The following is a 25,678-nucleotide window of genomic DNA, read 5'->3' as shown; positions in this document are numbered from 1 at the left end:
CCCTTTTTTTTACTGTGTACTATGACCTAAAACTGTTCTCTCTATTTTGAAGTCATAATTTGGTTTTGTATCCATACACAACCCCAATCTCAACCACGCTGTAACACTGCTTTAACACTGTCACACTAGGCAACCTACTTCTTACAGCACGTCAGAGACCTCTAGAATTTATCCCATTCACATATTTAATTACCCTCTCATTATTAGACTTAACTAATACTTGTCAGCATTACCAACAGGCATTACAAATAGGTGGTGTCAGTGTTTCCTGTGTGCGCTTGGTGCTCTAGGCCTCAGTTGGAGCCAGTTTTTGCTCCTGTTGTCGGGCCCCCTCAGTCCCTCAAGGTGATGACTATACAGTGACTACACTAGATTAATAGCCATGACTCCCACAAGAGCTTCAGGAAGGCTGCAGGAGGGAAAAGTTGTCTTACATTTCTTTAACAATTGACACTGTGCAAAAAGTAAAATGTTGCTGAGTGACCTTAAAAAAAAGCTTTAGGCCTGTATCCTCTTCCATTTGAACTTACGATTAGCCTTTAATGCTAGGCCTCAGATGCCATGTGGTAGCATCACCTGGACTACCCTAGATTGGCGTCAGCTTTACATTTTGGTGGAGCAGAAAGGGCGTCTTAAATGCAGATAGGTTATTATATAATTTTGGGTACTTGCAAGTCTGTACACATCCAGCAATGCACATTTTTAAGTATTACTATCTTAACATGCCATATGTTGCCATGTACAGTTATGTTATTTGGCAAAATATGCCACTTCTTATTCATCAATTCTGTAATAAAATAAGATTGATATCTTTAAAACCTTTTTTCCAGCTAGTTTTGGTATTTGTTGTAAAATAGCTCATTTTCTGTGATCCTAAAAATTCATTAACCACACTGCATGTCCAAAAGTTTGTATACACCTCCTTATTCAGCATTTCCTCTGAAATCAAGGGTATTAATAGGGTGCTTGTCCCCCTTTGTTGCAGTAACAGGCTGGAAAGGCTTAACACTGGATGTTGGAACATTACTGTAGGGGTCCGATTGTAGTCAACCACAAGAGCATTAGAGCATTAGGAAGGTCAGGTATTGCTGTTGGATTATTAATTCTGGATCACAAAAGCTAATCTTATTCATCCCAAATGTATTGAATGTGGATGAATGAATCTATCACTTCAGAGAACGCAGTTCCACTGCTCCACAGCCCAGTGCTAGCATTGGGCATGTGTGGCTACTCCAGTGCACTGAAATTGTCAACCATGTTACCCTTGATTATTTAAATGAAATTTCAGCACAAGTTGTTGAATAAAAATGTGTGCTTATGGAAGCACAATTTCAATTTCAAAATCCAAACCTGACTAGTCCAAGTCTGAAAACTGCCTATTCAAGTCCAAGCCTGACAAAAGCACAAAATAATTTTTTCAGAACCTACCCTGAACCACATCTTGAAGTTTTAAATCCAATACTGACCTGAGCTTGACGAAATTCTGTCTGAAACTGACCCAACCAGCTCATCTTTATCCAAGGTGCAGAATAAAACTTCACTTTTTAATGACTGGTTAAATTACCACGCAGCAACAATAAAAGTGCCATTAGTGGTGCTGATATAGCAGGACGTTAGCCTTCACTTGTTTAATCCTGAAGCTTTGTCTGTACACAGCACATACTGAATATGAAAATAGATCTAGGGCCAAATAGTTTATACATAAACATCCTTTTAGCAGCACTAAACTGTCCTCTCCTGAATCGATTTGCTTTTTTATTCCCTGTACATACATTTTCTCACAGTATAGGCCTGGTGGACTTCAGTGTTAAACTCTTTCGGTTTTTTTTTGCCAGATCAAAACTGTTTTAAGGCAGTAAAAGTAGATTTTTTTATTGAGAACACACTTCTGCGTGTGGTAGTACATAATAACTGTTTATTTGCTGAACATATTGGGGAAAAAAGTGGCCTTTGCAAAAGTTGACACTTTTTATAGTATGTTTTTCTTTGTCTAATGTGTTAAAGTCTTCAAATAACTTCCAAGCCTGATGAAACTGACAAATGTTTTAAGCTCTGTATAGTACAGACAACAAAGTTTTAAAAATGGAACCTGTTACTTCTGAACTATGTTAGTTATATCCAAAAGTTTGGGCACCCCTAGTCACATTACATTTTGTTGATTTTCTACATGATAATAATTTAAGCACATCCTCTACAGAAAACACACTTCTGCACATTTTATTCTTATTTATTATTAGAAAATCAACAAACATGTAATTTGAATGAGGGTTGTTAACTGTAGCAACAAGGCAACACAGAGGACACAGAGGCAGATATGCCCCATCATGTGCAATTCAAGATATAATTGTGTTATATTATAAATTATGATCATATAAGTGATACTTTATTAATCCCACAAACGGGGAAATTCCACCTCTGCATTTAACCCATCCGTGAAGTGAAACACCACATACACAATAGTGAATAGACACACACACTAGGGGGCAGTGAGCACACTTACCCGGAGCGGTGGGCAGCCCTATCCATGGCGCCCGGGGAGCAATTGGGGGTTAGGTGTCTTGCTCAAGGACACCTCAGTCATGGACTGTCTCTGCTGGGGATTGAACCGGCAACCTTCCGTTCACAGGGCCAGTTCCCTAACCTCCAGCCCACGACTGCCCTATATATTAAGATAACATGAATTAAAATTGTGTATTGACAAATGCAAATATAAATCCCGCACATATGAATGTATAGAAGGACCCAAATCTCTGTCTCAGTACAGATATGTGAAGCAGAGTATCTTAATTTTGTTCCAGCTTGTGATTGTTTCATCTCCACATATCGCTGTGGAACTAATAGAAACCGAATGGAGGCTATATGTGATATAAACAAACAAATAATGGTGTGGATAAGAAATTACACACTGTATTTCATAACACCCTGGTTCTCTTTATCTGAGTGGCCTTCTGTTTGTCACCACTGCAGTGAATCCATACGTGACATGCTTGGTAACAGTCACCTTATTGTTTGTGAATCATCCCTCGTGTGTCTTCAGCCCAGTGGAGCAGAGCATTGTGAAGACTTATTGCTGACTCTTTCACAAAATCCACTTACTAAAGTTCTATTAGCTGACTGACCTCTGTGTTTGTGTTGGAGAAAGAATGTTTTGTGATCGTTGAGATGTTATCATCTTGACGGATGTGTGTAGAGTCCTGATGGATGTAAATCCCTTGCAGATTAGAGGTCAACATCTTCATAATCTTTTTTGAGTTGGTAGTATAACACTGTATTTGTCTGTCTGGTTCTAACTGCTGCTCTACATCCGATACATGAACATACACAAATGCAGTAGTGAATCGGCATGTAGTAGTACATAGTGCAAAACGAATCAGAATCAAGCTTTATTGCTAAAGTACACTACCTACATTTTGAATATTAACAATATTTGTTATTTTATTTATAAAATAAGAACTTATTGCTGCTGTGGAAAGAAGTCCTTGTATCTCCATTTGTTTCGTTTTTCAGTTTTTTTGGCATATGTAACAGGGGAGGCGGACGCATATGCGGATATAAGCAAGATTTATTATGGGCAAATCCAGGGTCATGGTCAACACGGTCCAGGGTCATAGAGCCAACACGGATTGAATGGGCGTAGACATGATAGATCAACAATAAACAGGTTCAAACAGCACACAGTAACCAGAATAACCAACAAACAGCACAATCAAACAAAGCAAACACAGACCAGTGAAAACAAAGGGCAAACACAGGGTTTAAATATGACACCGGGAAGACGAGGGACAGGTGAAAACAATCAGGGGCGGAGTCACAAAACAAGGGGCATGAAACAAAACAAATGCACATGGAGTGGGAGGAGCCATTCGTGACAGCATAATTGGAAACTGCCTGTTGTCCTTTACATTGTATGTAAATTTCATGTAGAATGGATCAAAAGAAACGGCCCAAAATTACTTGAACAAAGTCTGGTTCCATTGACTTACATTAACAGTAAAGCAAATTACCTGCCTTGAGATTTGATCTCCACTTTTGAAATATGATGAATTCTGGGTATTATTTTATATACATCATTTAAAATAATCTACAGCTCTGTTCATATTCTGGACACATCCAACATGTCTTCATTTTCATTTAAAGCTTCCTGTTTGAAACCTGTGAAATTGCACAGGATGAGCATATCGTCACTATCTAAAATTAAACATATTCACGTTTTGGCATTTAAAAATTTTTCTCCATCATTTGAACATCACTCTTTTATATTGTACAAAAATTTCATGATGAATGCACCAACAGAATTGATATAAAAATGACTTGGTGTAATGCCTAGGAGTGAGGAGGCGGACGCATATGCTGAGTAAATCGAGATTTATTTTAAGCAAATCCAGGGTTGTAGTTGGAACAGTCCAGGTTCATATAGCCAACACAGATCGAATGGGGGACAGACATAACAAAATACAACCACGGAACACAAATCCAAACACTTCCAACAGAACATTCAAACAAATCAAACAGCACATACAAACATCCCAAACAGCACGTCAAACAATACATACAAACAATCAGCACAAAGACCAACAAAAACAAGGGGCAAACACAGGGCTAACAAGGCATAACAGGACACAGGTTGAAACACAGGTGGGAACAATCGGGGCGGAGTCACTAAACAAGGGGGCTGGACTAAGAACCAAAACAAAGAAAACACGTGGACTAGTCCCAAACACAACACAAACACATGGACAGGACTGGGAGGGGCCAATCGTGACACTTGGAATAAAACCTCTTTACATTGGCCTACACTAAAAGTTAAGAAGGTTTTTTTCCCTCCTGTAAAGTTACTATTTTGGAGATACGTGTTTTTCTTCGCACAGCCACAAAATTAGAATCATTGGTCTTTCATGATAACAGACATAAACCTTCGTAAACATTTATAAAGGCTTATGTAAGTATCATGTATACCTTCTGTAAAGTGTTACCAAAGTATTTTGCACACTTTAAAAAAAAGTTTGATTCCAAACTTTCGAAGAATAGTGTATGTTTTTAAGTACAAGGAATGAGAATGTGAGCTGCTTATAACAGACAGTAGCTTCCAATAGAAATATTTCTACAACTAAATAAATAAACCAAATTATTTCTGTTGTTTTCCTTATTTCCCAACTATTCTGTTTTAATGTCCTTTATTTTTCTGTTAAATGTCACTATTCTATATTTAAAGTTCTGTATATGTCTTTTAAAGCATTTTGTGAACCATAGAGGTGAAAATTATTATTATTATAATTAGACAGGCATTCTTAAATAAAAACACAGTGCATAGTATTTTGCATAAATTGTAGTAGTCAGTGGCCAGATAATATTTAAATATGCTTAATAAAACTGTAATGAACTGTAAACTGATTTCTGATTAAACTAATTATTAACATTGGTCATTATTGTTTGGTTTTTCTGTCTGTCTGTCTCTCTCTTTCTCCCTCTCTCTCTCTCTCTCTCTCTCTCTCGCTCAGTGTGACCCGGGGGAGGCCACTAAGCTGCTGTATGACCTCCTCTACACAGAGCCAATCAAGATTGTTCTGATGCCAGGCTGCAGCTCTGTGTCTACACTGGTGGCTGAAGCAGCTCGCATGTGGAACCTCATAGTGGTGCGCTTTTACTTTATGAACTGTTTTATCCACTCCCACGTTAAGCCTTGTGTTAGATACACAGTACTGTGCAAAAGTTTTGGCCATCTAAGCACATTTTTAAACAATTTAGTTTATCACAATATACATTAGAATAAAGCCATATGCATAATTCAAATAAACATAAAAACCATAAAAAGTAATAAGAATTTCTTGGGTCCATATTTTTCCTTGACACCTTCACAGCCGCCACAGAGGCTTGTTAATATCATCAGTTACATCATGAACACAATTTACTGAAGCACTGATTGGACAAACCAGGAGCTGCTTTTTAACTACATATAATACGGTAATACTGGGCTTCCTCGAGGAAAGGTTGAAAGTGGGTAAACAAACACAATAACATCCAGAAAATCACTATTAATTATTTATCATTATTAATTAATGTTCTAAAAATTTTGTTCATTCAAATATTAACACTTTTCTCAGCAAATAAACACAAACTACGCAAATACATAGATTCTGAAAATGTGTCTTGGGTGCCTATGGCTTTCGCACAGTACTGTACAGTTGAATGCAAAAGTTTGAATTTTGTTGAAGTTAAAATAAGTAACACATCCTCTACAGGGCAGAAACTTAAATATGGCATTTTTCTGCATATTTTAGTCCACAGTTTCTATTTATTTGCTTAGTTTGTGTATTAAAATGTGCAGATGTGTGTTCTCTGTGGAGGATTTGTTCACTTATTTTCTTATTTAGAAAATCAACAAAACATGCCATTTGACCAGGGTTGCCCAAACCTTTGCATACGCCTGTAGGACATGGACTGATCTGTGTCTGGTAAAGCCAACCAGCCATCCATTAATCTGAAGCACACTAGATGGATCTGTCATAGTGTTGTAAACAATGATGTTTAGATGTTGTGTAGCATGAATGTCTTTTCTCATGTAGCTGTGGACTGTCTGCTCTCAGACTGCCAAGGCTGCTGGTAGGTCACATGGATCTGAGAAGCTGACAAATTGCTTATTTTTGTTTAAAATGTAAGTGGGGAAAAGAGAGTGGGAAAAAGAGAGCAGATACACAAAGTTAGGGCATAAATTGGAGAGAAAGCGGGAAAGAGAGAGAAGCTGAGAAAGAAACTTCAAATTAATTTCTTTTACTCTGTTTGTGTCTACTGAGGTTTGCGTTATCAAGTAATTTCCAAGTAATTTCCTCAAATCTGCTTTGGTGGTGCAGCACAGAAAAATGGCTTTGCTGCATTGAATTCTCTCATTAATGGATTGCTTCCCTATAGACCTTTAGAAGCCCTTATATAGTCTTTCTTATGGCAGATTTCTCTTTAGTCAAAGACTATAGTGGAGCCAGTCATTAGTTTGTCATATGGTTATCTACAAAGTTAGACTGATGTATTATTCAGGCAATAGGACAGCTCAGCCTGTAATTTTTGAGCAGTGACAGTTCTCTGTTTCAGTTTCACCGCTGTCGATACACTGACTTTCAGTTCAATTCTGTTCCAAGTCCCTTTGGAATATAATTAATGTCAAACCTTTGCGCTGTGCCAGGTATCGGTGTACTGTTGATGCCAGAAGTTGATGTAGTCAAAAAGTGAATTATTTATCAAGGCAGGCAAAAACATCTGGCCATGCTGGGATGACATTAAGCTCACCTTACAGCTTTCTGAAAGTTGTTTGCTAGTTAAGGTGAGACTTCAAAGAGGTGAACTAAGGATGTATGTGAAGTGTCTTGCACAATAACAGTGTAGCATTAAAACTCTATTAAAAATACCACGCCGCTTTTTTGCTGAGCGTGCAGTTCTCCTAAACCTGCTTTCACACTATGCCCTTATTTGCCCTTTATTCTGCAGTTCTCCTATGGTTCCAGCTCCCCGGCCCTGTCCAACCGCCAGCGCTTCCCCACCTTCTTCCGTACACACCCCTCAGCCACGCTGCACAACCCCACCCGTGTGCGCCTCTTCCAGAAGTGGAAATGGACCAAGATTGCCACCATCCAGCAGACCACAGAAGTCTTCACCTCGGTCAGATTCCAACAACAGCTCTGATTCAGATGATTCTTACAGCCTAAAGCCTGTTTACTGCACTGTTAAGATGTAAACAGAATTCATGCCTTACATAGACCTTTGGTCAGGCATCTGTAAGCTGTCCATGTTAATCAGCTACAACACCAAATAATGCACTTCTAAAAAGTACCAAAGGTGGAGAACTGAGTGTGCCCTGCATTGCGCTAAATTCTCTGCTTTAACACACCAGCTACACCTGATCAACTGCTGAATTGAAGCAGTTGTGCTTGAACATTAAAATTACCGAACTATGCAGGACTCTGGACTTCAAGGACTGGAGTTCCCCCTTGAAAACCCACTTTTGTTTTCCAGAAGAACTGTTTGATTTGATGCCTCATTTGAAGCTACTAAATCGAAAAAGTTCCTTAGGGAACCAAAAGTGGTACTTTTATGCTATCGCTCCAAAGAATCCTATCTGGCATTTTTATTTCTGGCATTTATATTTAAGAGTATCTAATGATAAATACATAGCAGTCTAAGTAATTGGACAGTGACAGTGTATTTGTGTTGAAAGTATGATGGCATAAAGGAATTCTACTGTTTTTTTCAAACTTTGTACATAGTTCAGTGGTTGAGATGTAAACAGAGACAGACTGGCTGAGTGAAATGGTATATTGTACACTTACAGTTAAGGTGATAGGAACCAGTGGTCATAATGTCTACAATAACAATAACCCAAATGGCCATTTTATTTGCAACCAGTGGACCTGCTCAGGTGTAAAAAAAATAGTGGTAAATCTGAAAAGACATTCTGTGAGGACAGTTTTGCCTTACATCACCCTGCATTTACTTCTCCACTGTGAATTGTTTTAAAAAATATATAATTTAGGCCAAAATTGTATCTCAAAACTACTGTAGAACAGTCTGGCAAAAAGCAGCTTATTAATAACCACTTCATGTAATAGCTTTCTGTGGGGTTGCTTTTGAGGCATAAACGCTTCGAACATCTGGTTCCTAGCACCATTACTGTGAACAGTTCTCTAAAACAGAACGTCTCTCATCAGTTCACTCTCAATTAATGTTTACATACTTACAATTGAATTGTACAGAAACTTTGAAAAATCAGTGGAATTCCCATTAAAGACAATGCATCACTTGTTCATGCACAGTAGGTCTAAAGATGATTCTGGATGTGTCATTTGCTGTTGTCTCTCAACACGAGGACCGCAATGTATCAGTTCCAGTAAAACAGGCCATCATGGGGCTGATTACTCAATAAATCAATCACAGATGAAGCCAGTGCATTATGTAAGTCACAGTCACCTCTTTGGTGCAGTGATAAGAAGCAAGAAAGCTCCAGAGAGCTCAGCAGTAGCAAACAGTCTGGCCAGTCATGGACGACCACATGAGAGTGTCCACAGATGCGTTTAGAAATGCTGAACAGACCTAGATTTCTAACGAGGTCATAGGCAAAGACTAACAAATAGAGAAGAATATGCCAGTTTGACCTTAGAATGGTTTAAAAAACCCTGTAATAAAACTGTAGAACAGAAAGGCCAAATTCAGTTTACATGGGATTCAGATTAACTCCTACAAAGTGATGGGATGAGAAAATGCAGAGAAAAAATGGAAAGAGTGAAACAAGATCTAAAGCTGTTCATACCTGCATCTTGTGTAACCTCATGTGTTAAAATAGTGCCATATGCATGTATGAGCAGAACTATCTTTATGGTGTCTTTACTGATGGTACTGAAACATGCTGCTAAAGCAATTGTGGAGTTTTCAAGGCCAAAAAATGGAATGACCATTGTTTCAGTGCAGTGTCTGGTGACTTGCACACTGCACTGTAGCATTATGCTGTCTTATATACAGTACTGTACAGGAGTCAGCGACACTTCATTTCATAGTTATTCCTTCAGTGCCTGGTCATTCATTTTTTCAGGAGACATTTCTGAGAAGATTAGTTAAAACTGCAGTAACGTATGTAAAAAATGTATGAAAAGTCATAGAAAACAAACAAATAAAATTAAAAGGCTTCTGGAAATCTCAGAACAATGAATTGGCCACCCCAGAGCTCAGACCTCAACATCACTGAATGGGGACTAAAGAATCATGAGAAACAGAAAATCGAGAATCAAGAGAATCATGAGAAACAAAAGATGCAACTTCTTTGACTAAACTGTGGAGGTGTGGAAAAATATCCATGCAGATTTCACTGAAAAAACAAGAAAAAATTCTGAGAAACGAATGGAAGCTGTAATAAAGTTAAAGGCTGGAGACACTAAGTACTAAAGAATGTAAATTATATTTAGTTGTTGAAGCTTCTCTGTAATTTTCTGTTAATTGTTTCTTTTTTTCTTTTTTCCCCAAAGCTGAAAACAAATAACTGACTAGCAAATGACTAAAAATTAAATAAATGAAGGATGGTGTCTGACTGTTTCACAGTACTGTATTTACATTCATTCATGGCATTTGGCTGACGCTCTTATCCAGAGCGACGTACAATTTGATCATTTTGCACAGGCAAAGGTAGTGATAGGTGTCTTAGCCCAAGGACTCTTATTGGTATAGTGGAGGGTGATTACCAAGGCTGGGATTGAACCCTAGTCTACAGTGTAGAAGGCAGAGGTGTTACCCACTACAATATACCAACCATTTATGTGCCTAAACACCTCGTCATCTGTCTTTTTTTGTCATCTTTGCTGTAGGCAAACTAACCTGATGTATGTTTGCAAGTTTTTTTCATCTAGTTTGCATCATGAAACCTTGACCTGAGCTTCACTAACTCAACTTAGCAAATCACAAGGCTTGTCTGCCTCTGACTCTATTCCCTTTTCATCTCTCTTCCTTTTGGTCCACCTGTGAACCTTTTCATTTTTTCCTGTGTTTTTTTCTTTTTTCTGCAACATTTCGTCTCTCAGTTCCATCTTGCTTCTGTTTAGGTTTCTCTGCTGGAACATGCTCAGCTAGCTCTGGGGACTGTGATGTGTAGTTTCTGATTCAAAGAGTGAGGGAAAGGCCTCGCTTCTCATGGAGGACCTTTGAAGTCATTTGTCAGAATATTGGTTGTGAAGAATATTGACCGAGTCATAAACTTCTCAAGCGCTGGTTCGATATTTCACCCATCTGATTCTGCTTGCTAATGATTTCCTTTTCTCCTCTTCCCACACTTTTCTAATTTTCTTTTTCATCATTTTGTCTTTTACCGTCTCCTTCCCCTTCCTTCTCCTGCACTAGTTTTTCTTCTTTCTTTACTCTTTGCTCTTGGATCTCTTTCCCTTTTTGCCTCAGTCTGCTTTTTTCCTTTGCCTCTTCCATTGAAGCTTCCATCTTATTGCTCTTCTTCCCACCTGTCTCCCTCTTCATAGCTGATCTTTTTTCTCTCTGTATATCTCCAAAGCTCTTACTCGTGTGTCTCACTCTTCTTCTCTTTCTCTCTGCCCCCCCCCCTCTTTGTTTCTTTCTCTTCATTCCTCCCTCTGCTTTCTCTCCTCTCACAGACGCTGGATGATTTGGAGCAGAGGGTGAAGGAGGCTGGTATAGAGATAAGCGTGAGACAGAGTTTCCTCACTGATCCCGCCGTGGCTGTCAAGAACCTGAAGGTGCTTTGATGAAAAATTCACCAGCCGCTGCGCTTCCTCAGCCTGTGCCGCGCAGTTAGCTGGGCTGCAGACGGCGGCGCACATGAAAACGTTATGTGAAATAAATCAACACTCTTAGGATCCGTTCCCCGCCGTCAGATCAAGTGACAGCTCACATGTCACATCTGTGACCAGGGGCTAAACTGACAGTAGATGATGAATAGACATCATTTTTATTGCAACATTATTTTACATAACAACCTCATGAGATTTTACACTCCCTCCTAGCAAGGTCCAAGCATGCCCGCATCTTCTAAAGTCCTGCGCATTAAACATTGAGACGCATTGCGTGGAAGTGTTGAAAGTCCTTTAAGGACTGCTATCAAAAATGAGTGCAGATATGAAAGGAGCATAAAACACTTTTGAGGCAATGGAAATTTATAATCAGCAAACATTATTTAGTGGCACTGAATATTTAGCAGTGACACAATGTTTATACAGTCAGACTTGTTGAAGGATAAGACAGCGATGAGGCTTCACTGCTTGTTTTGTCTATGCGTTCTGGCCCACTTACTTAAAACATTCCCTTCTTTTGTTTTATTCTCCAGCGGCAAGACGCGCGGATCATTGTAGGCCTTTTCTATGAGACTGAAGCACGAAAAGTCTTTTGTGAGGCAAGTGCTGAATCGTTTGCTTGTCACTTCTGTCAAACTCAAGTTGCATTAAAAGCATGACAATCTGCAGTTTAGATCATCACAGCTTGGCTTTATGTGCCCAGTTGAATATTACTAGTCAGTTATTTTCATTTTAGCCTCCAGATAAAGTTTAGATTTTGCTGAGGCAGAATTTGCTGAATGTTTGTATAATAGTCTCAATTTATGTATTGATATTTTTTGGACCCAGTGATTTCATTCTAGTGTAGCCTTATAGAGTATCAAAATAGTCAGCAAATGATGGCAATGGCATGCCTGGTGCCTGAATTTAATCCAGCACTGCTCATAATCTGTCTTTATTCACTTGCTCTCTGGTAGGTCTACAAGGAAAAACTCTTTGGGAAGAAGTATGTGTGGTTCCTCATCGGTTGGTACGCAGACAACTGGTTCAAAATCAAAGACCCAGCCATTAATTGCACTGTGGAGCAGATGACGGAGGCTGTGGAGGGACACGTTACTACAGAGATCGTCATGCTGAACCCTGAGACTGTTCGTGGAGCTTCCAACCTGGTAGGTGAAACCTCAGAGTTATCTATAATATAACATTTACTGTATGTTATGTTAAATATAACATTTAGTTTTGTAGTGTTACAAATCAAATTAAAATGCAGGTATTGTAGCACAGTAGCCCTGTGAATGGGATGTGAATATAACTCCAGTCTCATTCAGTGTACAGTATCTGTAAAATTTCAGTTCACTCAGCTGAGACAGACTTACTACAACATAAGATAAGGAGGGCCTCCATGCAGCTAGATTTGAAGTCAGATGAAGTTTATGAAAGTAAGTTTATGAAAATACGCATTAAAATCATTAAAATCAAATTTTCATATTATAGTGTTTAAAATGCAGAGACAGGCAACAGTTACATTGTTTACATCGTGATTATTGTTTAAACTGTCAATTTTAGTGTTGTTGTCTATGTTAAAGCTTTTTAGTATGTAGATATCCAAATTGTCTATAGCCTACGATTTTCTTCCATTTATGTGGTTTTATGTATCAAAATTATATATATATATATATATATATATATATATATATATATATATATATAAATGAGCTTGGTTGTGATAGATATTTGTAAATACATTGGTTTTTGTGATATCAAAAAGGCTGTTTCCACAGCTGTGAATGATACACCTTGTACAAGTTCAGTATTTCATCAGTTAACATTCATAAACTCAAGTTTTATGTTTTCTACTGACTCGAAAAAGTGGACGGTGTCCCAGAGTGCAGTTTTTAGCTTTGGCTTAAGTGTCTTGCTCCAACTGTAATGACATTCTGATTAATGGTCATTGAAGAATGAAGAACTACCTCTTTTCCTGCATTAATTTCTCTCCTATTCATCCAGACTTCGCAGGAGTTCCTGGCCCAGCTCATGTCCCGTCTTGGGGGGAAGAACCCTGAAGAGACGGGGGGTTTCCAGGAAGCTCCTCTGGCGTACGACGCTGTGTGGGCTCTTGCTTTGGCCCTTAACAAGACTGTTGCACCTCTGCGGGGTAAAGGCAGAAGACTAGAAGACTTCAACTACAACAACAAGGACATCACCTCAGAGATATATCGAGCCCTTAATACCAGCTCATTCGAAGGAGTATCAGTGAGTGAAAGATGGAAGTTAGTGCAGTCAAAAATATTTGAAAGGAATAAGAGATAAGCTGAGTAAGTCTTTCCAACAGCTTTTGTCAGAAACATATTTCAGTCGTACATTCTTAAAAAGGCGGTTCTGCAAAGGTTATTTAGTTAAGGAAATGGTTCTATGTAGAACCATGAACACTCAAAGAACCCTTTGCATGATGTTGTAACTTTTGGAAAAGGGTTCTTGTTACGATGTCAAGCTTGTAATAGATGAACCATGTTGGTGCTATATAGAACCCTTTTCAAACTGGTTCTACATAGAACTACATGCAACACATTCTCCATCAACCTGAAGAACCCTTTCATGATGCAGGGAACTCTAGAATCATGCACAGTGATTAAGTGCACATGGTTCAGTATAGAACCATTTTCTTCACTAAAGAACCATTTAAGAACCATGTTTTTTAAGTGTGTAGTTACACTTTGTAACCCTGGAGTAATGGCATACTACCACATTAGGGGTCCAAGCACTTAGGGCTGAAATCTTCTGTTTTATATTAGTGTTTTTAATCTTAAGGCTTATTATTCACTAACATATCGCTGCTGACGGAAGAAAACCTCGTATCTCCATTTTTGTCATTTTAATTTATTGGCATAATTTGAAAATGCCTGTTGCCTTTCACGTGATATGTAAATTTCATGATGAATGGACCAAAAGCAATGGCTCAAAATGACTTGGAAAAAAGTCTGGCTCCATTGACTTACATTAAAAGTGAAGTATGTTTTATCCTTCTCCTATAAGGTCACCATTTTGGAGACACAAGGTTTTCTTCTGACAACGGCGATATATGTTTATGATGGTTTACCATGATTAACATTCTAAAGATAATTCAGTTCATAGGATTATTTTATTAATTGGCAGGTTTGTATATGCGTAGTTTAAACATTATTATATTCAGTCTTATATAAATGTATATATTTCTGCACTTTTCAGGGTCACGTAGTCTTTGATGCCCAGGGTTCCAGGATGGCTTGGACGCTCATAGAGCAGTTGCAAGGTATTAAATCTTATTCTTTCCACCAAAACACTCCCTAACAACCCTCTTCTGGTAAAGCAACCTCTGAAATAAATGTGAGAAAAGACTCCTTCACTAAATTGTTAAACGTATTATCTCTAACAGCATGCTTTATTAGCTAGCATTTAGGAAGCAGAGCTTTAATTAAGATTTTAATGGAATGTTGTTGCTTTGCTTCGCTGCCATAATTTTGGCTCACCAACTGTTTTTTAAATGCATTTCTAATTGAATCTGTGCTTGTTGGGGACCGCTGTTGTAAATGTTCTGACTGTTCTGACCTTTTCTGAATGCTGAGTTCATGCATTTGGCTTTTTTTTAAAAAGCAGCTGTGTCTAATGCCATCCTTTGCTGCATGTTATGGACCATAACCCTGAGAATCAGAAAGTAGCAGATTTTAGTGCTTTAAATCTATTGTATGGGCTACAGTAGTTTGATCTTTTATTCTCTTTTATGTTCTTTTAGTACTGTTACTTCTGCTTTTAAGTCATGCTGTTTCATTTTGCAGGGGGCAGTTACAAGAAGATTGGATACTATGACAGCACAAAAGGCAATCTTTCCTGGTACGGAAATGACAAGTGGATAGGTGAGCCAGATTGATTCTTTTCTCCTCCGTCTAGACATCTGTCCCTGGCTTTGTCCATTCCATTCATTCCTCCTCTCGCTCCTCCTGTGTTTTGCCCTGATTGAGGATTACTGCTATTGATTTTTGTTGGCCTGACAAAGCGCTGCTCCAGCATTTAACATGTCACATAACTGCCCTTTGAGCCAGCTGTGGCTGTAACACTGGGGAGAACTGAAAGGCAAGAGGTGAAGGCTTTATGCCTCCTGTGTCCTATAGATGTGTCTTCAGTAGATGAATGGAACACTGACATTGACAGCATAGTCGGAGAAGCACACTCTCAATTTCAGGGTCACAGTACCACCAAGCCTCTGCATCACCAAACTAGGATCAATATTCTGGTTTATGGTGTCCAAAGGACCTGTCCATCTTGCAAGCAATGTAGCTGTATCTAGAATTTCTTTTATTGTCTTTTTTCATCGAAATGTAATAAAACTTATTATATATTATTTGTATTAAAATTTGTGTTAATAATCCATCTGTGCATGAGCATATTGTCACTGTCATTTTTTACACCATTTGAAAATGGCAGATGTGCTTCACATCATATGGACATTTTGTGATGAATTGATTAACAGAAATGGTCCAAAATTTCTTTGCACTGTACCCTTACTAAGCCATGGACCTGCTGTCAGACCCAAAGGTTACACACTTGCAACCTAGGAAAAGCTCAGTTAGTTTGCACTGAAGCCCCTGTAGTTAATGAATAATAAGCCTTAGTATGTAATAAGCCTTGAATGTTAAGAGGTTAACAGATCTTATTTGCGTACTATTTCTGATGTATGAGGTAGACTTATGACAGTTACGATATGTGATAAGCTAGCAGGCAGGGTTTATATGCGAGACCACTTTCATAATTCCAGCACAGCTTTCTAGTTAGTTTTAAGTACCGCGACTGGATTGTCAGCAAAATATTATCACAGTGAAAAGTCAAATTACTGAACATTAAATAAAGATCAAGTGTTGGTAACCTTCCAATTACATCTCAAATGAGCTTGACTGTTGAAAGTCGATTTTAAACGCCACTGTGCATTGCTGTTGACTCACCCTGTGTATATTCAGGATGCTATTTACCTACCCAGCCACCCCCTATGAGTCAGACTTAATAGATGCTCTAATCAATCCTCCATGCTCTGATCCCATTGAGAGAATAGCTCTGCCTGCGTGACATTAGTGAACTGACGCTGCCCAACATGAGAAGGGAGATTTGACCTGAAAGTTTGCTTCGGATTGTTTTGGGAGCGGACAACAAGGTCAAGATTAAGGCTTATTAGAACTGCCAATCAAAAGGAGTATTTCAGAAATGATTGTTAATATTAGTTACTTGAAGTAAGCTGGTTTTCACATGGAATTTATATGATTAGATGAAGTAGTGTTTACGTGATGTAAAAAGTCATTTTTGTGTTGCTGAAATATTGTCTCTGTGTACATTACTGTGCATAAGTAAGAGATCACCCTTTCATTTATGTAATTCCTAGTCAAAAGTATTAAGTATTAAGTAAACCTCATTCATTTTTGAGAGTCAGAAAAACAGCTAAAAACATATATTTAACAGAAAATTACACCTAAATGTAGTGCCAGTTTTTTCAGAATTTTGTGTCTCCACCCTTTGTCCTTATTACAGCTTCCACTTATTTTGGGAGACCTGCTTTCAGTTTTTCAAAGAAATCTACAGGGATATTTTCCCGCTGCTTCTCACAGTCCAGGTTACCCCAACTGCAAATTTAGACACTAAAATCTTCAGATGTCCAGTATTGGTGTTCTAGAGCAGATTTTCAGCTTTGTCTATTTCCTTTTCCCAGGCTTCTTGACGGCTACACATCTTTTCAGACATGGGGTTGTCTTCTTACAGTGCACACTGGAAAGATGGACAGACACACCTAAATCTCCTCTCTCTCAAACACGAAAACTTTAAGAGCTGTTTATCTGATGGGGACAGTTTTGGTAGTCTACCAGGTCTTGCACAGTTTGGTCTAGTTTTCTGTTTTTATTTTATCTATATGTAGAGAGAGAGAGAGAGAGAGAGAGAGAGAGAGAGAGTGAGAGAGAAATAAGATATATGCATGTAACTAAATGCAGCAACTGTGTTATTACTATTTCATACTATAGTCAGAACGTTCTAATTAGATTTCCCGTATTTGAGCACGATGGCTTGAAAGATCTTGAGTTCTGAAGATTTAATGATATTGCTGTTCTATATAGCAGCTGTAACTTTATCCAGCATCCTGCTTCATGCCAGTTTGTGAAACCTAGTTTTTTCTACAGCAGCTAATTCATATCTATTTGCTTGCCAGAAGCTGCTAATTTCAGTAAACTCTGTTGTGAGTTTATGACCCATTTACTTACAGCTCGCTTTTCACGCCCACAAAATCACAGGCATCAGACCGTGGAGTCTGTGACATTGCTTGCCATTTTTGCCCTTGCTTAAAAGACCAGAAACAGAGGCACAATCCAAATAAACCAGAAACTCCCAAAGGGCTCTTCCTCTGTGGAGGCTTTTGGGTTTAAATTAGCACGCTGCTGTTTTCCAGCTAGTCTTGCAAGTAGCTAACTTCTGAAGCAGCTTTAGAGTGTCAAATGTTAAAGCTGACCCCAAATCAGAACATATTAGCTGAACTTTGCGTTGAACTCATTTGCAATGTCTGTGCATTTGTGCAATGTATTGCCTTCTCTCACACTCTTGGCCGCCTCGCGGTAACCCCTGACAACCATTTGAGCACGACTTTTCCTTTCCAAATTGCTTTGGCAACGGTTGTGAAGCAGAGTCTCCATGGCAACACCCCGTCCTGATTCTTAGATCAAGGACGAAGGAAGGTTTAGTGTGTAAATGCGTCAAGTGACAGGGCTCTCGAACTCACACCCACCCACATCTTCCCAAACACTGCGGACGTGCTCGCTTAGCAATGGGGCTGCTTGGCACAGGAGAGTGTCAGGATGTCACTCTGAACCCATCTGTGCCTTGACATTATGAAGAGAGTATCAAAACAAACACGGGTGCCATTACACTGTGTGGTGCCTGGGGCCTCGGCTCTAACAAGGACACATGTCTCTCACGCTCCATGTCCAGTCCCCGATAATGGCCAGCTTGACTCTTGCAGTTGCACCACCTCTTCCCTTCTCAGCAGACTGGAAACAAGACGTTTGACAGAGTGAATGCCTCCTGCCAACTGGGATGCTATTACAGCCCTTGTTTATCGATGGAGGTCTGCCAGGAGTCCCGCTACTCATGCTAACTTTAGACCGCTGGACAGCTAGTTATACGCAGTGCTTATTCTCGAAACACATAACAGCTCATTTAGCAGGTGTAAACAGTGTTAGGTCCTCAGCGCTTGGTGCGTTTCTAAAGGACGTACTGTATTTAGTCATCAACATATGCTTCTCTTCATCTTGGTAGCTTCTTTATGTAGTGACTTGTGATGTAGTTTTGAATGATTCATTTTCTCAAGATGCACAGCTACTTTAAATTCCGCAGACCGAAAGTGTGAATGAAATGCCTTATTTTAGAGTCTTTATGCTGTGCCCATCCTGCCAGTTCTCCAGATAACTGCATTGGTGCCTAGTGGCTTTACTCCCTCAGTAACAAGCCTCTACTTACTGCATGTGTACTGACTGGACCTTATTGATTCTGAGCACTAAGCTCTGATCTCTCTGTTCCTCTGAAAAGTTCTCAAGCCCTTCCACTGTTTTTCACTTTTGAAGGTCTTAAATGTGCTTCCATGGTCTCTTTGCTCTCACTCTGCCTGTTGTTATGGTGTTTGTTTGTTCTTCTCTGGTTTGCCTCTAGGTCCTCTGATTTTTTTTTTCTTCTGCTGACCTATTTCTCTCTCTGCAGGCGCTGGCCCTCCAGCAGATCAGACGGTGGTCATTGAGGAGTTTCGCTTTCTCTCCCAGAAGCTCTTTGTTTCTGTGTCTGTCTTTGCTGGCATGGGAATTCTTCTAGGCATAGTGTGTCTCACCTTCAACATCTACAACAGTAATGTTCGGTCAGTGCTTTGAAACATTGGGACTGTACAGTTCTGCTGTGCATGGAGGAGAAAGGCACAGAGTTAGGGACACTATGTTGGGGATTTATTTTTTGGTAAATAAACAGTAACTAACACCTTACTGTGCTCGAGACTAATCTGCATATTAAAGCACATTTGCATTATAGGAGATAAATGAGGTGTGGTGAACATAAGACCCATTACAACTCATTAAAATTATGGCACTTATTGAAAGTATTGAAAGAAAGACTAGTAGGGCAGTTTAAAATTTGCAAGTATCAGCAAATTAAATTCAATGTGTTTTAAGATATTTTAATGCCATTTTGAGACATTATTAATGATACTTTGTTCCAGTACTCCCATGAACTTCTCACATATGTGCATATTATTATAAAGCAGTCTTGACTACCACTTGTGCATGTGCATTTGAGAAATCCTGCTGGTGTGGGTTTCCTCACTTTTAGAACTGCCCACAAGAGCATTTTAAATGATAATAGCTGCCTCTTTTGGAGAATCTTTAGCCTGCATACCTTTTTTATCAGTCAAATTGTAGACTAATCTCTAGACTGTCTCTTCAAGAGTGTAAATTTTTGTTGATCAATCAGTTTTAACTGAGTAATTGTGACAGCCCTAATGCAATGTTCTGTGCAATGTATGTGCAATGTATGTGTTCTGTTTTTGTGAGTTGACGTTTTAGAAATGCCGATCACTTTTGACTGCAAGTATGTCAGTGCAAGTGAAGGCTACAGTCGTGTGCAAATGTTTGGGTGCCCCGATTTCATTTTCATAGTTTTATAAGTAAAAGAAGTACACAACCTCTACAGAGAACAGATTTCTGCACATTTTAACGCACAGTATTTTTTTTGCTAAATTTATCATATTGAGGGGAGGGGGGACAAAATGTATCCTGTGCAGAAGTTTTGGCACATGTTATCATTATCACATAATAATAATACAATATTGTGCATTAAAATTGGCAAAAAATACCATGCTTAAGTTTGTTCCTTTTTCCTTTAGAAAATCAACAAAACATAATTTGACCAAGGATGTTCAAAAAAGTATATGACAGAAAAAGATACTAAATTATCGATTGTAATGGCTGTATTTCCAGTATTGGTAACAATAGTTGGCATTTCCTATTTATTGATGAATAATATTTTTACCGTTATATTGGTATAAGCAAGATAAAGAACCCAGAATTTCACGTGATGCAACTCGGTTAATATTCTGGAGGCAAGCTACTGGCTCTATGGGCCAGAAACTAATTCAGCATCTCCTCCTCAAACTCTTCAATTTCTGCAGTGTGTGCACTATGACTGAGCTAATCTGCAGTGCTGCAGGGAAGTTATTCTCATATGGAGAAAAGAAGTTGCTGGAGAATGTGATTTCACAGGATTCATCATGTCTATTACCTGTTTACCCAGCGCATGACCTCTTGTTAAACTCTCTGTGCATAGCCTGCATTGTAAGGTGTTCAAAGGCAAAACTATGTCATTTTGTATTCATGTCAAACCCTCCAGCTCAATGCCGTCAGGCTTACATTGTTTTCTATATAATGATACATTACCTTGCACTAAGACACTATGGAGCATTGTCCTATAATAGTATGGTTGATACTAGGGCTTTTATGATACCAAATGAATAACTTAAGTCCTACAGAACATCAGAAAATGTGGTGTTGTCTAAATCCAAATGTTAATAGCTCAGTATTCTGTCTTATTGTTGTCAGTGAGCCCCTAAGCATGTTTAATCTAAACTGGTGGTTGATGCTGTAACTTTTGTAACTTGGTAGCCTATTTACGTCCTTAACCGGCAGTCAGCAAATGCAATTTCCACCACTTTTAGAGACCCCCCATTTGAAGTATGCGTCTGTTTGCTCATTAATGTTGATGGAAATGTGTTGATGTACGAAATGAAGTGAACCAGAGTCACGCAAGTCAACATTGATAAGTGTTCAAATGCCAGTTGTACATTATTTTTATATTAAGCATGCTGCAGTTGTGCTGTTCATTTTATCTCAGCACAGCCATTTTTATGGGGAGATATGAGTTGTTTTCACAGCAGGGGCTTCTCACTCTTCTTCTCACGCTTTGAACCGCATTGCTCACTAGCAGCTCAATACAGGGTAAAATATTCCACACACAGAGAGCCAGCAGTGTTGTAGTTTATCTGATAGCAGAGTTATAGGGAATTGTTTTAATTTGATTATGTTAATTAAGATACCTAACTGGCTGTAAAGGATCATGCAGAAGGGTGCTACAAAAAAGTGTAAAACTAGGAATACAAAAAGTATCTTTCAGGGATCTGTATCAAAGTAAAGGCATCAGTATTGGGATCTACATTGAAATATTCTGAACTCTACCCAGCCTTATTTAATGTAGTGTAGAATAGAGTGGAAGTACAGTGCAGCTGTATGTCCACTATTATATGAACTAACTTAAGCATTAGTGACTCATCCTTTTAGAAGGCATTACAGTTCAGTCTCTCTGCTCACAGGTACATCCAGAACTCTCAGCCGTACTTGAATAACATTACGGCCGTGGGCTGTGTGCTTGCTCTGGCTGCTGTCTTTCCACTGGGCATTGACGGCCATCATGTGCACAGATCACAGTTTCCTGTGGTGTGTCAGGTAATGGAATGAATTTAGTGTACTTTCTCCGACTTTCTCTCCTTACTCTCTGTCTGTCTGTCACCCTCTCTCTCTCTCTGTCTGCTTCTGCTGTGTCCCTAATGCACTGTTGTGGCTGATGGTGGTTATATCTGGGAAATGCAATCTCTCCGCACTTTGTGTACTGCTCACTCCCTCGCTCTCTCTCTTTCTCTCTGTAGTTTCGCCTGTGGCTGCTAGGGCTGGGTTTCAGCTTGGCCTACGGCAGCATGTTCACTAAGATCTGGTGGGTTCACACTGTCTACACCAAGAAGGACGAGAAAAAAGAGAAGAGGAAGGTATGGCATAATATTTGGCAGATAAAAGTACAATTCTGGGTGCATAGAGTAAAATGTGGATTAATTGAGAAGAATACAAAGCCTCATTAACTCTTATGTTAGGCATCTTATCTGGTTCTTCACCGGTGATGTATTGACTTTGGCTTTGTCCTCATTAACTAATTAAAATCATTCCACTGAGTAGTTAAGACATGTACATGTCCCCGCTGGTCATAGTAAAAAGGAACAATTGTGCTACCCTGTTTTCTATCACTGCATAAAAGAAGCACCATGCTGCCTTTATTGGTGGAGGCACTGAATTTCAGAACAGAATTCAGGTCACTATAAACTCACTGAGTAGTTATATAGTGATGAGTAATAATTCAAAAGTGAAGTGTGATGTATAGACTATGCATATGTTTCATTTGTCAAAATTGTGGTTTGTGAGTTAAATCAAATAAAAAATCCACAAACTTTTGGCTTTGTTAGATCATGTTTTTCACACATTGAAAATAAATGTCAGAGCTGCAGAAACTACGTTATTACAATGGAAGTAGGTTAAAGGGCAGTAATATAAGGAATTTACCTCATTTGTTGAAAACTTGAGAAAGTGAGAATGACTCATGATTTGTTAAGACCGCAGTGTCCAGTTCTGCTGAGTCCACTACTTTTGTTCAGGGTGTTAAAGAATCACGCAGTGCTCAGTACGTTCATTAAGCCCAGCATCAGCGTGAAAGAGGTTTACATAGACTTTCTCCATTTCCATTTCTCTCTCTCTCTCTCTGTATCTCCAGCTTTCTCTCTCTCCTTTCTCTCTCTCTATCGTTCTATCATTTTTCTCTCTCTTTCCATCAATCTTTCTTCCTTTTTTCTGTCTCTCAATCCTTCTCTCTCTCCTTCCATCCCTTTCTCTGTCTCTGCTTCTCCTCCATTTGTCTCTCTCATAGTCCTCCTTACATTTTTCCCATTGTCTCTCTCCATTTCTCTCTTTCTCCCTTTGTCTTTTACTTTATCCTCCATCCTTTTACCTCATTCTACTTTCTCTCATTCTTCTCTTTCTCTTTCTCTATCCTTCTCTTTCTCTTTCTCCCTCCTCATCCTTCTGTCTCCCCTCTTCCAGTTATCCTTCTCTCTCTTTCTCCTTCTCTCTATTTCTTTTTCTCATTTTCCCCCTTATTCTTCTGTCTCGTACTTTTCTTTTTCTGTTCCTCTCTCTATCTGTCTCTTTCTATCTCTCTGTCACACTCCTGCCATCTGTCCTTTTCCTTTCTTGTTCTCTCCATTTCTCTTTCTCCATCCCTCTTTCTCACTTTCTGTCTTCCCATTCATCTCTCACTTTCTGTTCCTTCCTGTCGTTTGCTCAGTTGCTCCCTTCATCACACTTTTACTGTTTACCCATTCACCTCTCTCTCTCTCTCTCTCTCTCTCTCTTTCTCTTTCTCCACCCCCCACTCATTTCTATCTGTTCCTCCTCACATGAATGACAGTGTAATCTCTCATATCACTACAGGCTTTTTTCCGAGTTGAAGTTACTCACTTGCTCTCTTTTACGCTTTCCTTCAACACCTCCCTCCAGACACACACATGCATACCCTCATGACCAGTTCGTCTGCTCATGATATTGGCAGCTGGATGAGTGAACATGTGTGTCTTCTCTGATCTCATGTCCTAGAGAAAGGGAGATATGGCTCCATGCGTAGGGGAGACCCTAAGACTTCATCAGACGAATACCAGATTACACCAACTATGGAATATTTATGAATATGGATGAGTATTAAAGTTCTTTGCAGAAATCCGACCTTCGGGGGCTTTATTATTTGAGCCTGTGCACAACGAATCGGGCTGACTTTCAACTCTCTTGATGTCCATGCTGGGGCAATTTGCCAAAGTGCTGTGAGAAGTGCTTGAAGAAAGTCAGATAGACAGACTGAATGTGGCAAAAATGGGGCTCTCAAGTCATTTCATGCACTTCAAGTAGACGGAGAGAGAGCAGTATGTGGAACACAGCTCAGTACTATCCCATTTAACCAGTCCGATAGCCTGGAGGAAGCTAGCAGGGCTGCCTTAATGGGGGGAAATGAAATGGAAATAACCCCTCATTTTGTAATATTTGATATTCTGCAACAGGGTTTGTCAATATTTGGTCATAGAATATTTCATTGTGGCAGTAAATGGGAAATAATTGCAATTTGCCTCTAATATGCTTCATGCTAGCGAAACATTTTATTCATCCACTCTATAATGTTGTACTTTTTATATCAAGAAATTATATCACTTGTCAGTTATCATAATGAAGTCTCAGAGATGGCTTTTTCATACTGTGCAACAGTAAAGTCACACTGCTGCTTGTTTTAAGTTATCAATTTTGTAAAAGGTTTATAAAACCACTAAAGGCATTGAAAGCAAATTATTAATCAGTCTTGTTTTCACAGCATTTGGAGCCATGGAAACTCTATGCAACTGTTGGTGTTTTACTGGCTATTGATGTCCTGTCTCTGATGATCTGGCAGATTGTTGACCCTTTGCACATTACTGTCGAGGTACATCAGTTTTACTACCAAGCTGTGAAATTTGTGCCCAGTATTGTTCTATGATGAAATAGTCCTGTTCATTCATTTATTTAATTGCCAAGCAAAATGGTCAATATTTTCATTAAAAAGTTATTCCTTTTTCAGCATCAGGAAAAAACATAGCAGAAAGTTTGTATTTAACAGAAAATTAGCTGCAACTTTTAAATAGAATATTTTCCATGTGTAGTGTTTGCACCCTTCTTCAGAGAAATCTGCAGGAGCACTTATTCACTTATCCAAAGTTCAGTCTTAGAAGTTGGTTGGTTGCCATGTCTTCTTGTCACGATCTCATTCAATGATGTTGGGGTGGTCAGGCTTTTGGTTTGAAAACACCAGGATTTTCTCTGTCTGATTTGCAAATGTTCTTGTTTTTGTCTACTTCCTTTTCTTAGTAATAATTTTTGACAGCTACATATCCTTTCTGACTCATAGTGTTGAGTTGGCTTCTCTCAATGGAAAGATGGTCAGAAGCACCTGTGGATTTTTTCAGATCTGAAGCCAGAATAGAATTTTTTCCTCTCTCTTAAAGATGAAAGCTTTAAGTGCTGCTAATCAATGACGCAGGTGATTGTTGGTGGTCTATAACGCTGTTAGGTGTCAGATTTTCTCTTTGACTGTCACCTTTCTCATGGACGTGGGTTATCTTACATCTATTGTGGTCACAAATATACAGAAAAATTAATAACTTGCACTTAATAAAAGCCATTTTGACTGGAAATTTAAATAATGAAGGGTAGTCTCTGACTTATGTACAGCACTGCAACAAGACATTTATCAGTTGCAGAAGTGTGTTCATACATTTTGATACTTCTGCTATTCAGCTTCGAGGTGTTTTCTGCATTGCTCATTTTGTCCAAATTGCATTGAGGATGTGAGATTGAGCCTATATAGGTTTTTAATTGAAACTAAATTCTCTTTCCCTCCTTTATTTCCCTCATTTCCTCTTTCCTCCTCTCTCCCTGTTTTCTCTCTTGCATTCCTCCCTTGGTGCACACACCCCTCCTCTCTCT

General features: G+C 39.0%; 1 protein-coding gene across 3 annotated transcripts in view; it reads left to right on the top strand.

Annotated features, from left to right (window-relative positions):
* Positions 1-25,678, top strand: part of gabbr1a (gamma-aminobutyric acid (GABA) B receptor, 1a) — a 66,977-nt gene that overhangs the window by 31,361 nt on the left and 9,938 nt on the right. For all 3 annotated transcript variants that reach the window (XM_017707180.2, XM_037546465.1, XM_017707181.2), the window contains 12 exons: positions 5,499-5,633; positions 7,477-7,647; positions 11,130-11,231; positions 11,819-11,884; positions 12,242-12,433; positions 13,272-13,517; positions 14,490-14,553; positions 15,077-15,154; positions 19,023-19,173; positions 21,670-21,802; positions 22,003-22,119; positions 24,531-24,638. In XM_017707180.2, coding sequence (XP_017562669.1) covers positions 5,499-5,633; positions 7,477-7,647; positions 11,130-11,231; positions 11,819-11,884; positions 12,242-12,433; positions 13,272-13,517; positions 14,490-14,553; positions 15,077-15,154; positions 19,023-19,173; positions 21,670-21,802; positions 22,003-22,119; positions 24,531-24,638 — 1,563 coding nt within the window. The remainder of the gene's footprint in view (positions 1-5,498; positions 5,634-7,476; positions 7,648-11,129; positions 11,232-11,818; positions 11,885-12,241; positions 12,434-13,271; positions 13,518-14,489; positions 14,554-15,076; positions 15,155-19,022; positions 19,174-21,669; positions 21,803-22,002; positions 22,120-24,530; positions 24,639-25,678) is intronic.

The sequence above is a fragment of the Pygocentrus nattereri genome, chromosome 17, assembly GCF_015220715.1.
Source record: "Pygocentrus nattereri isolate fPygNat1 chromosome 17, fPygNat1.pri, whole genome shotgun sequence".
Classification (NCBI taxonomy): domain Eukaryota; kingdom Metazoa; phylum Chordata; class Actinopteri; order Characiformes; family Serrasalmidae; genus Pygocentrus; species Pygocentrus nattereri.
This window is presented reverse-complemented; position numbering and strand designations above follow the sequence as displayed.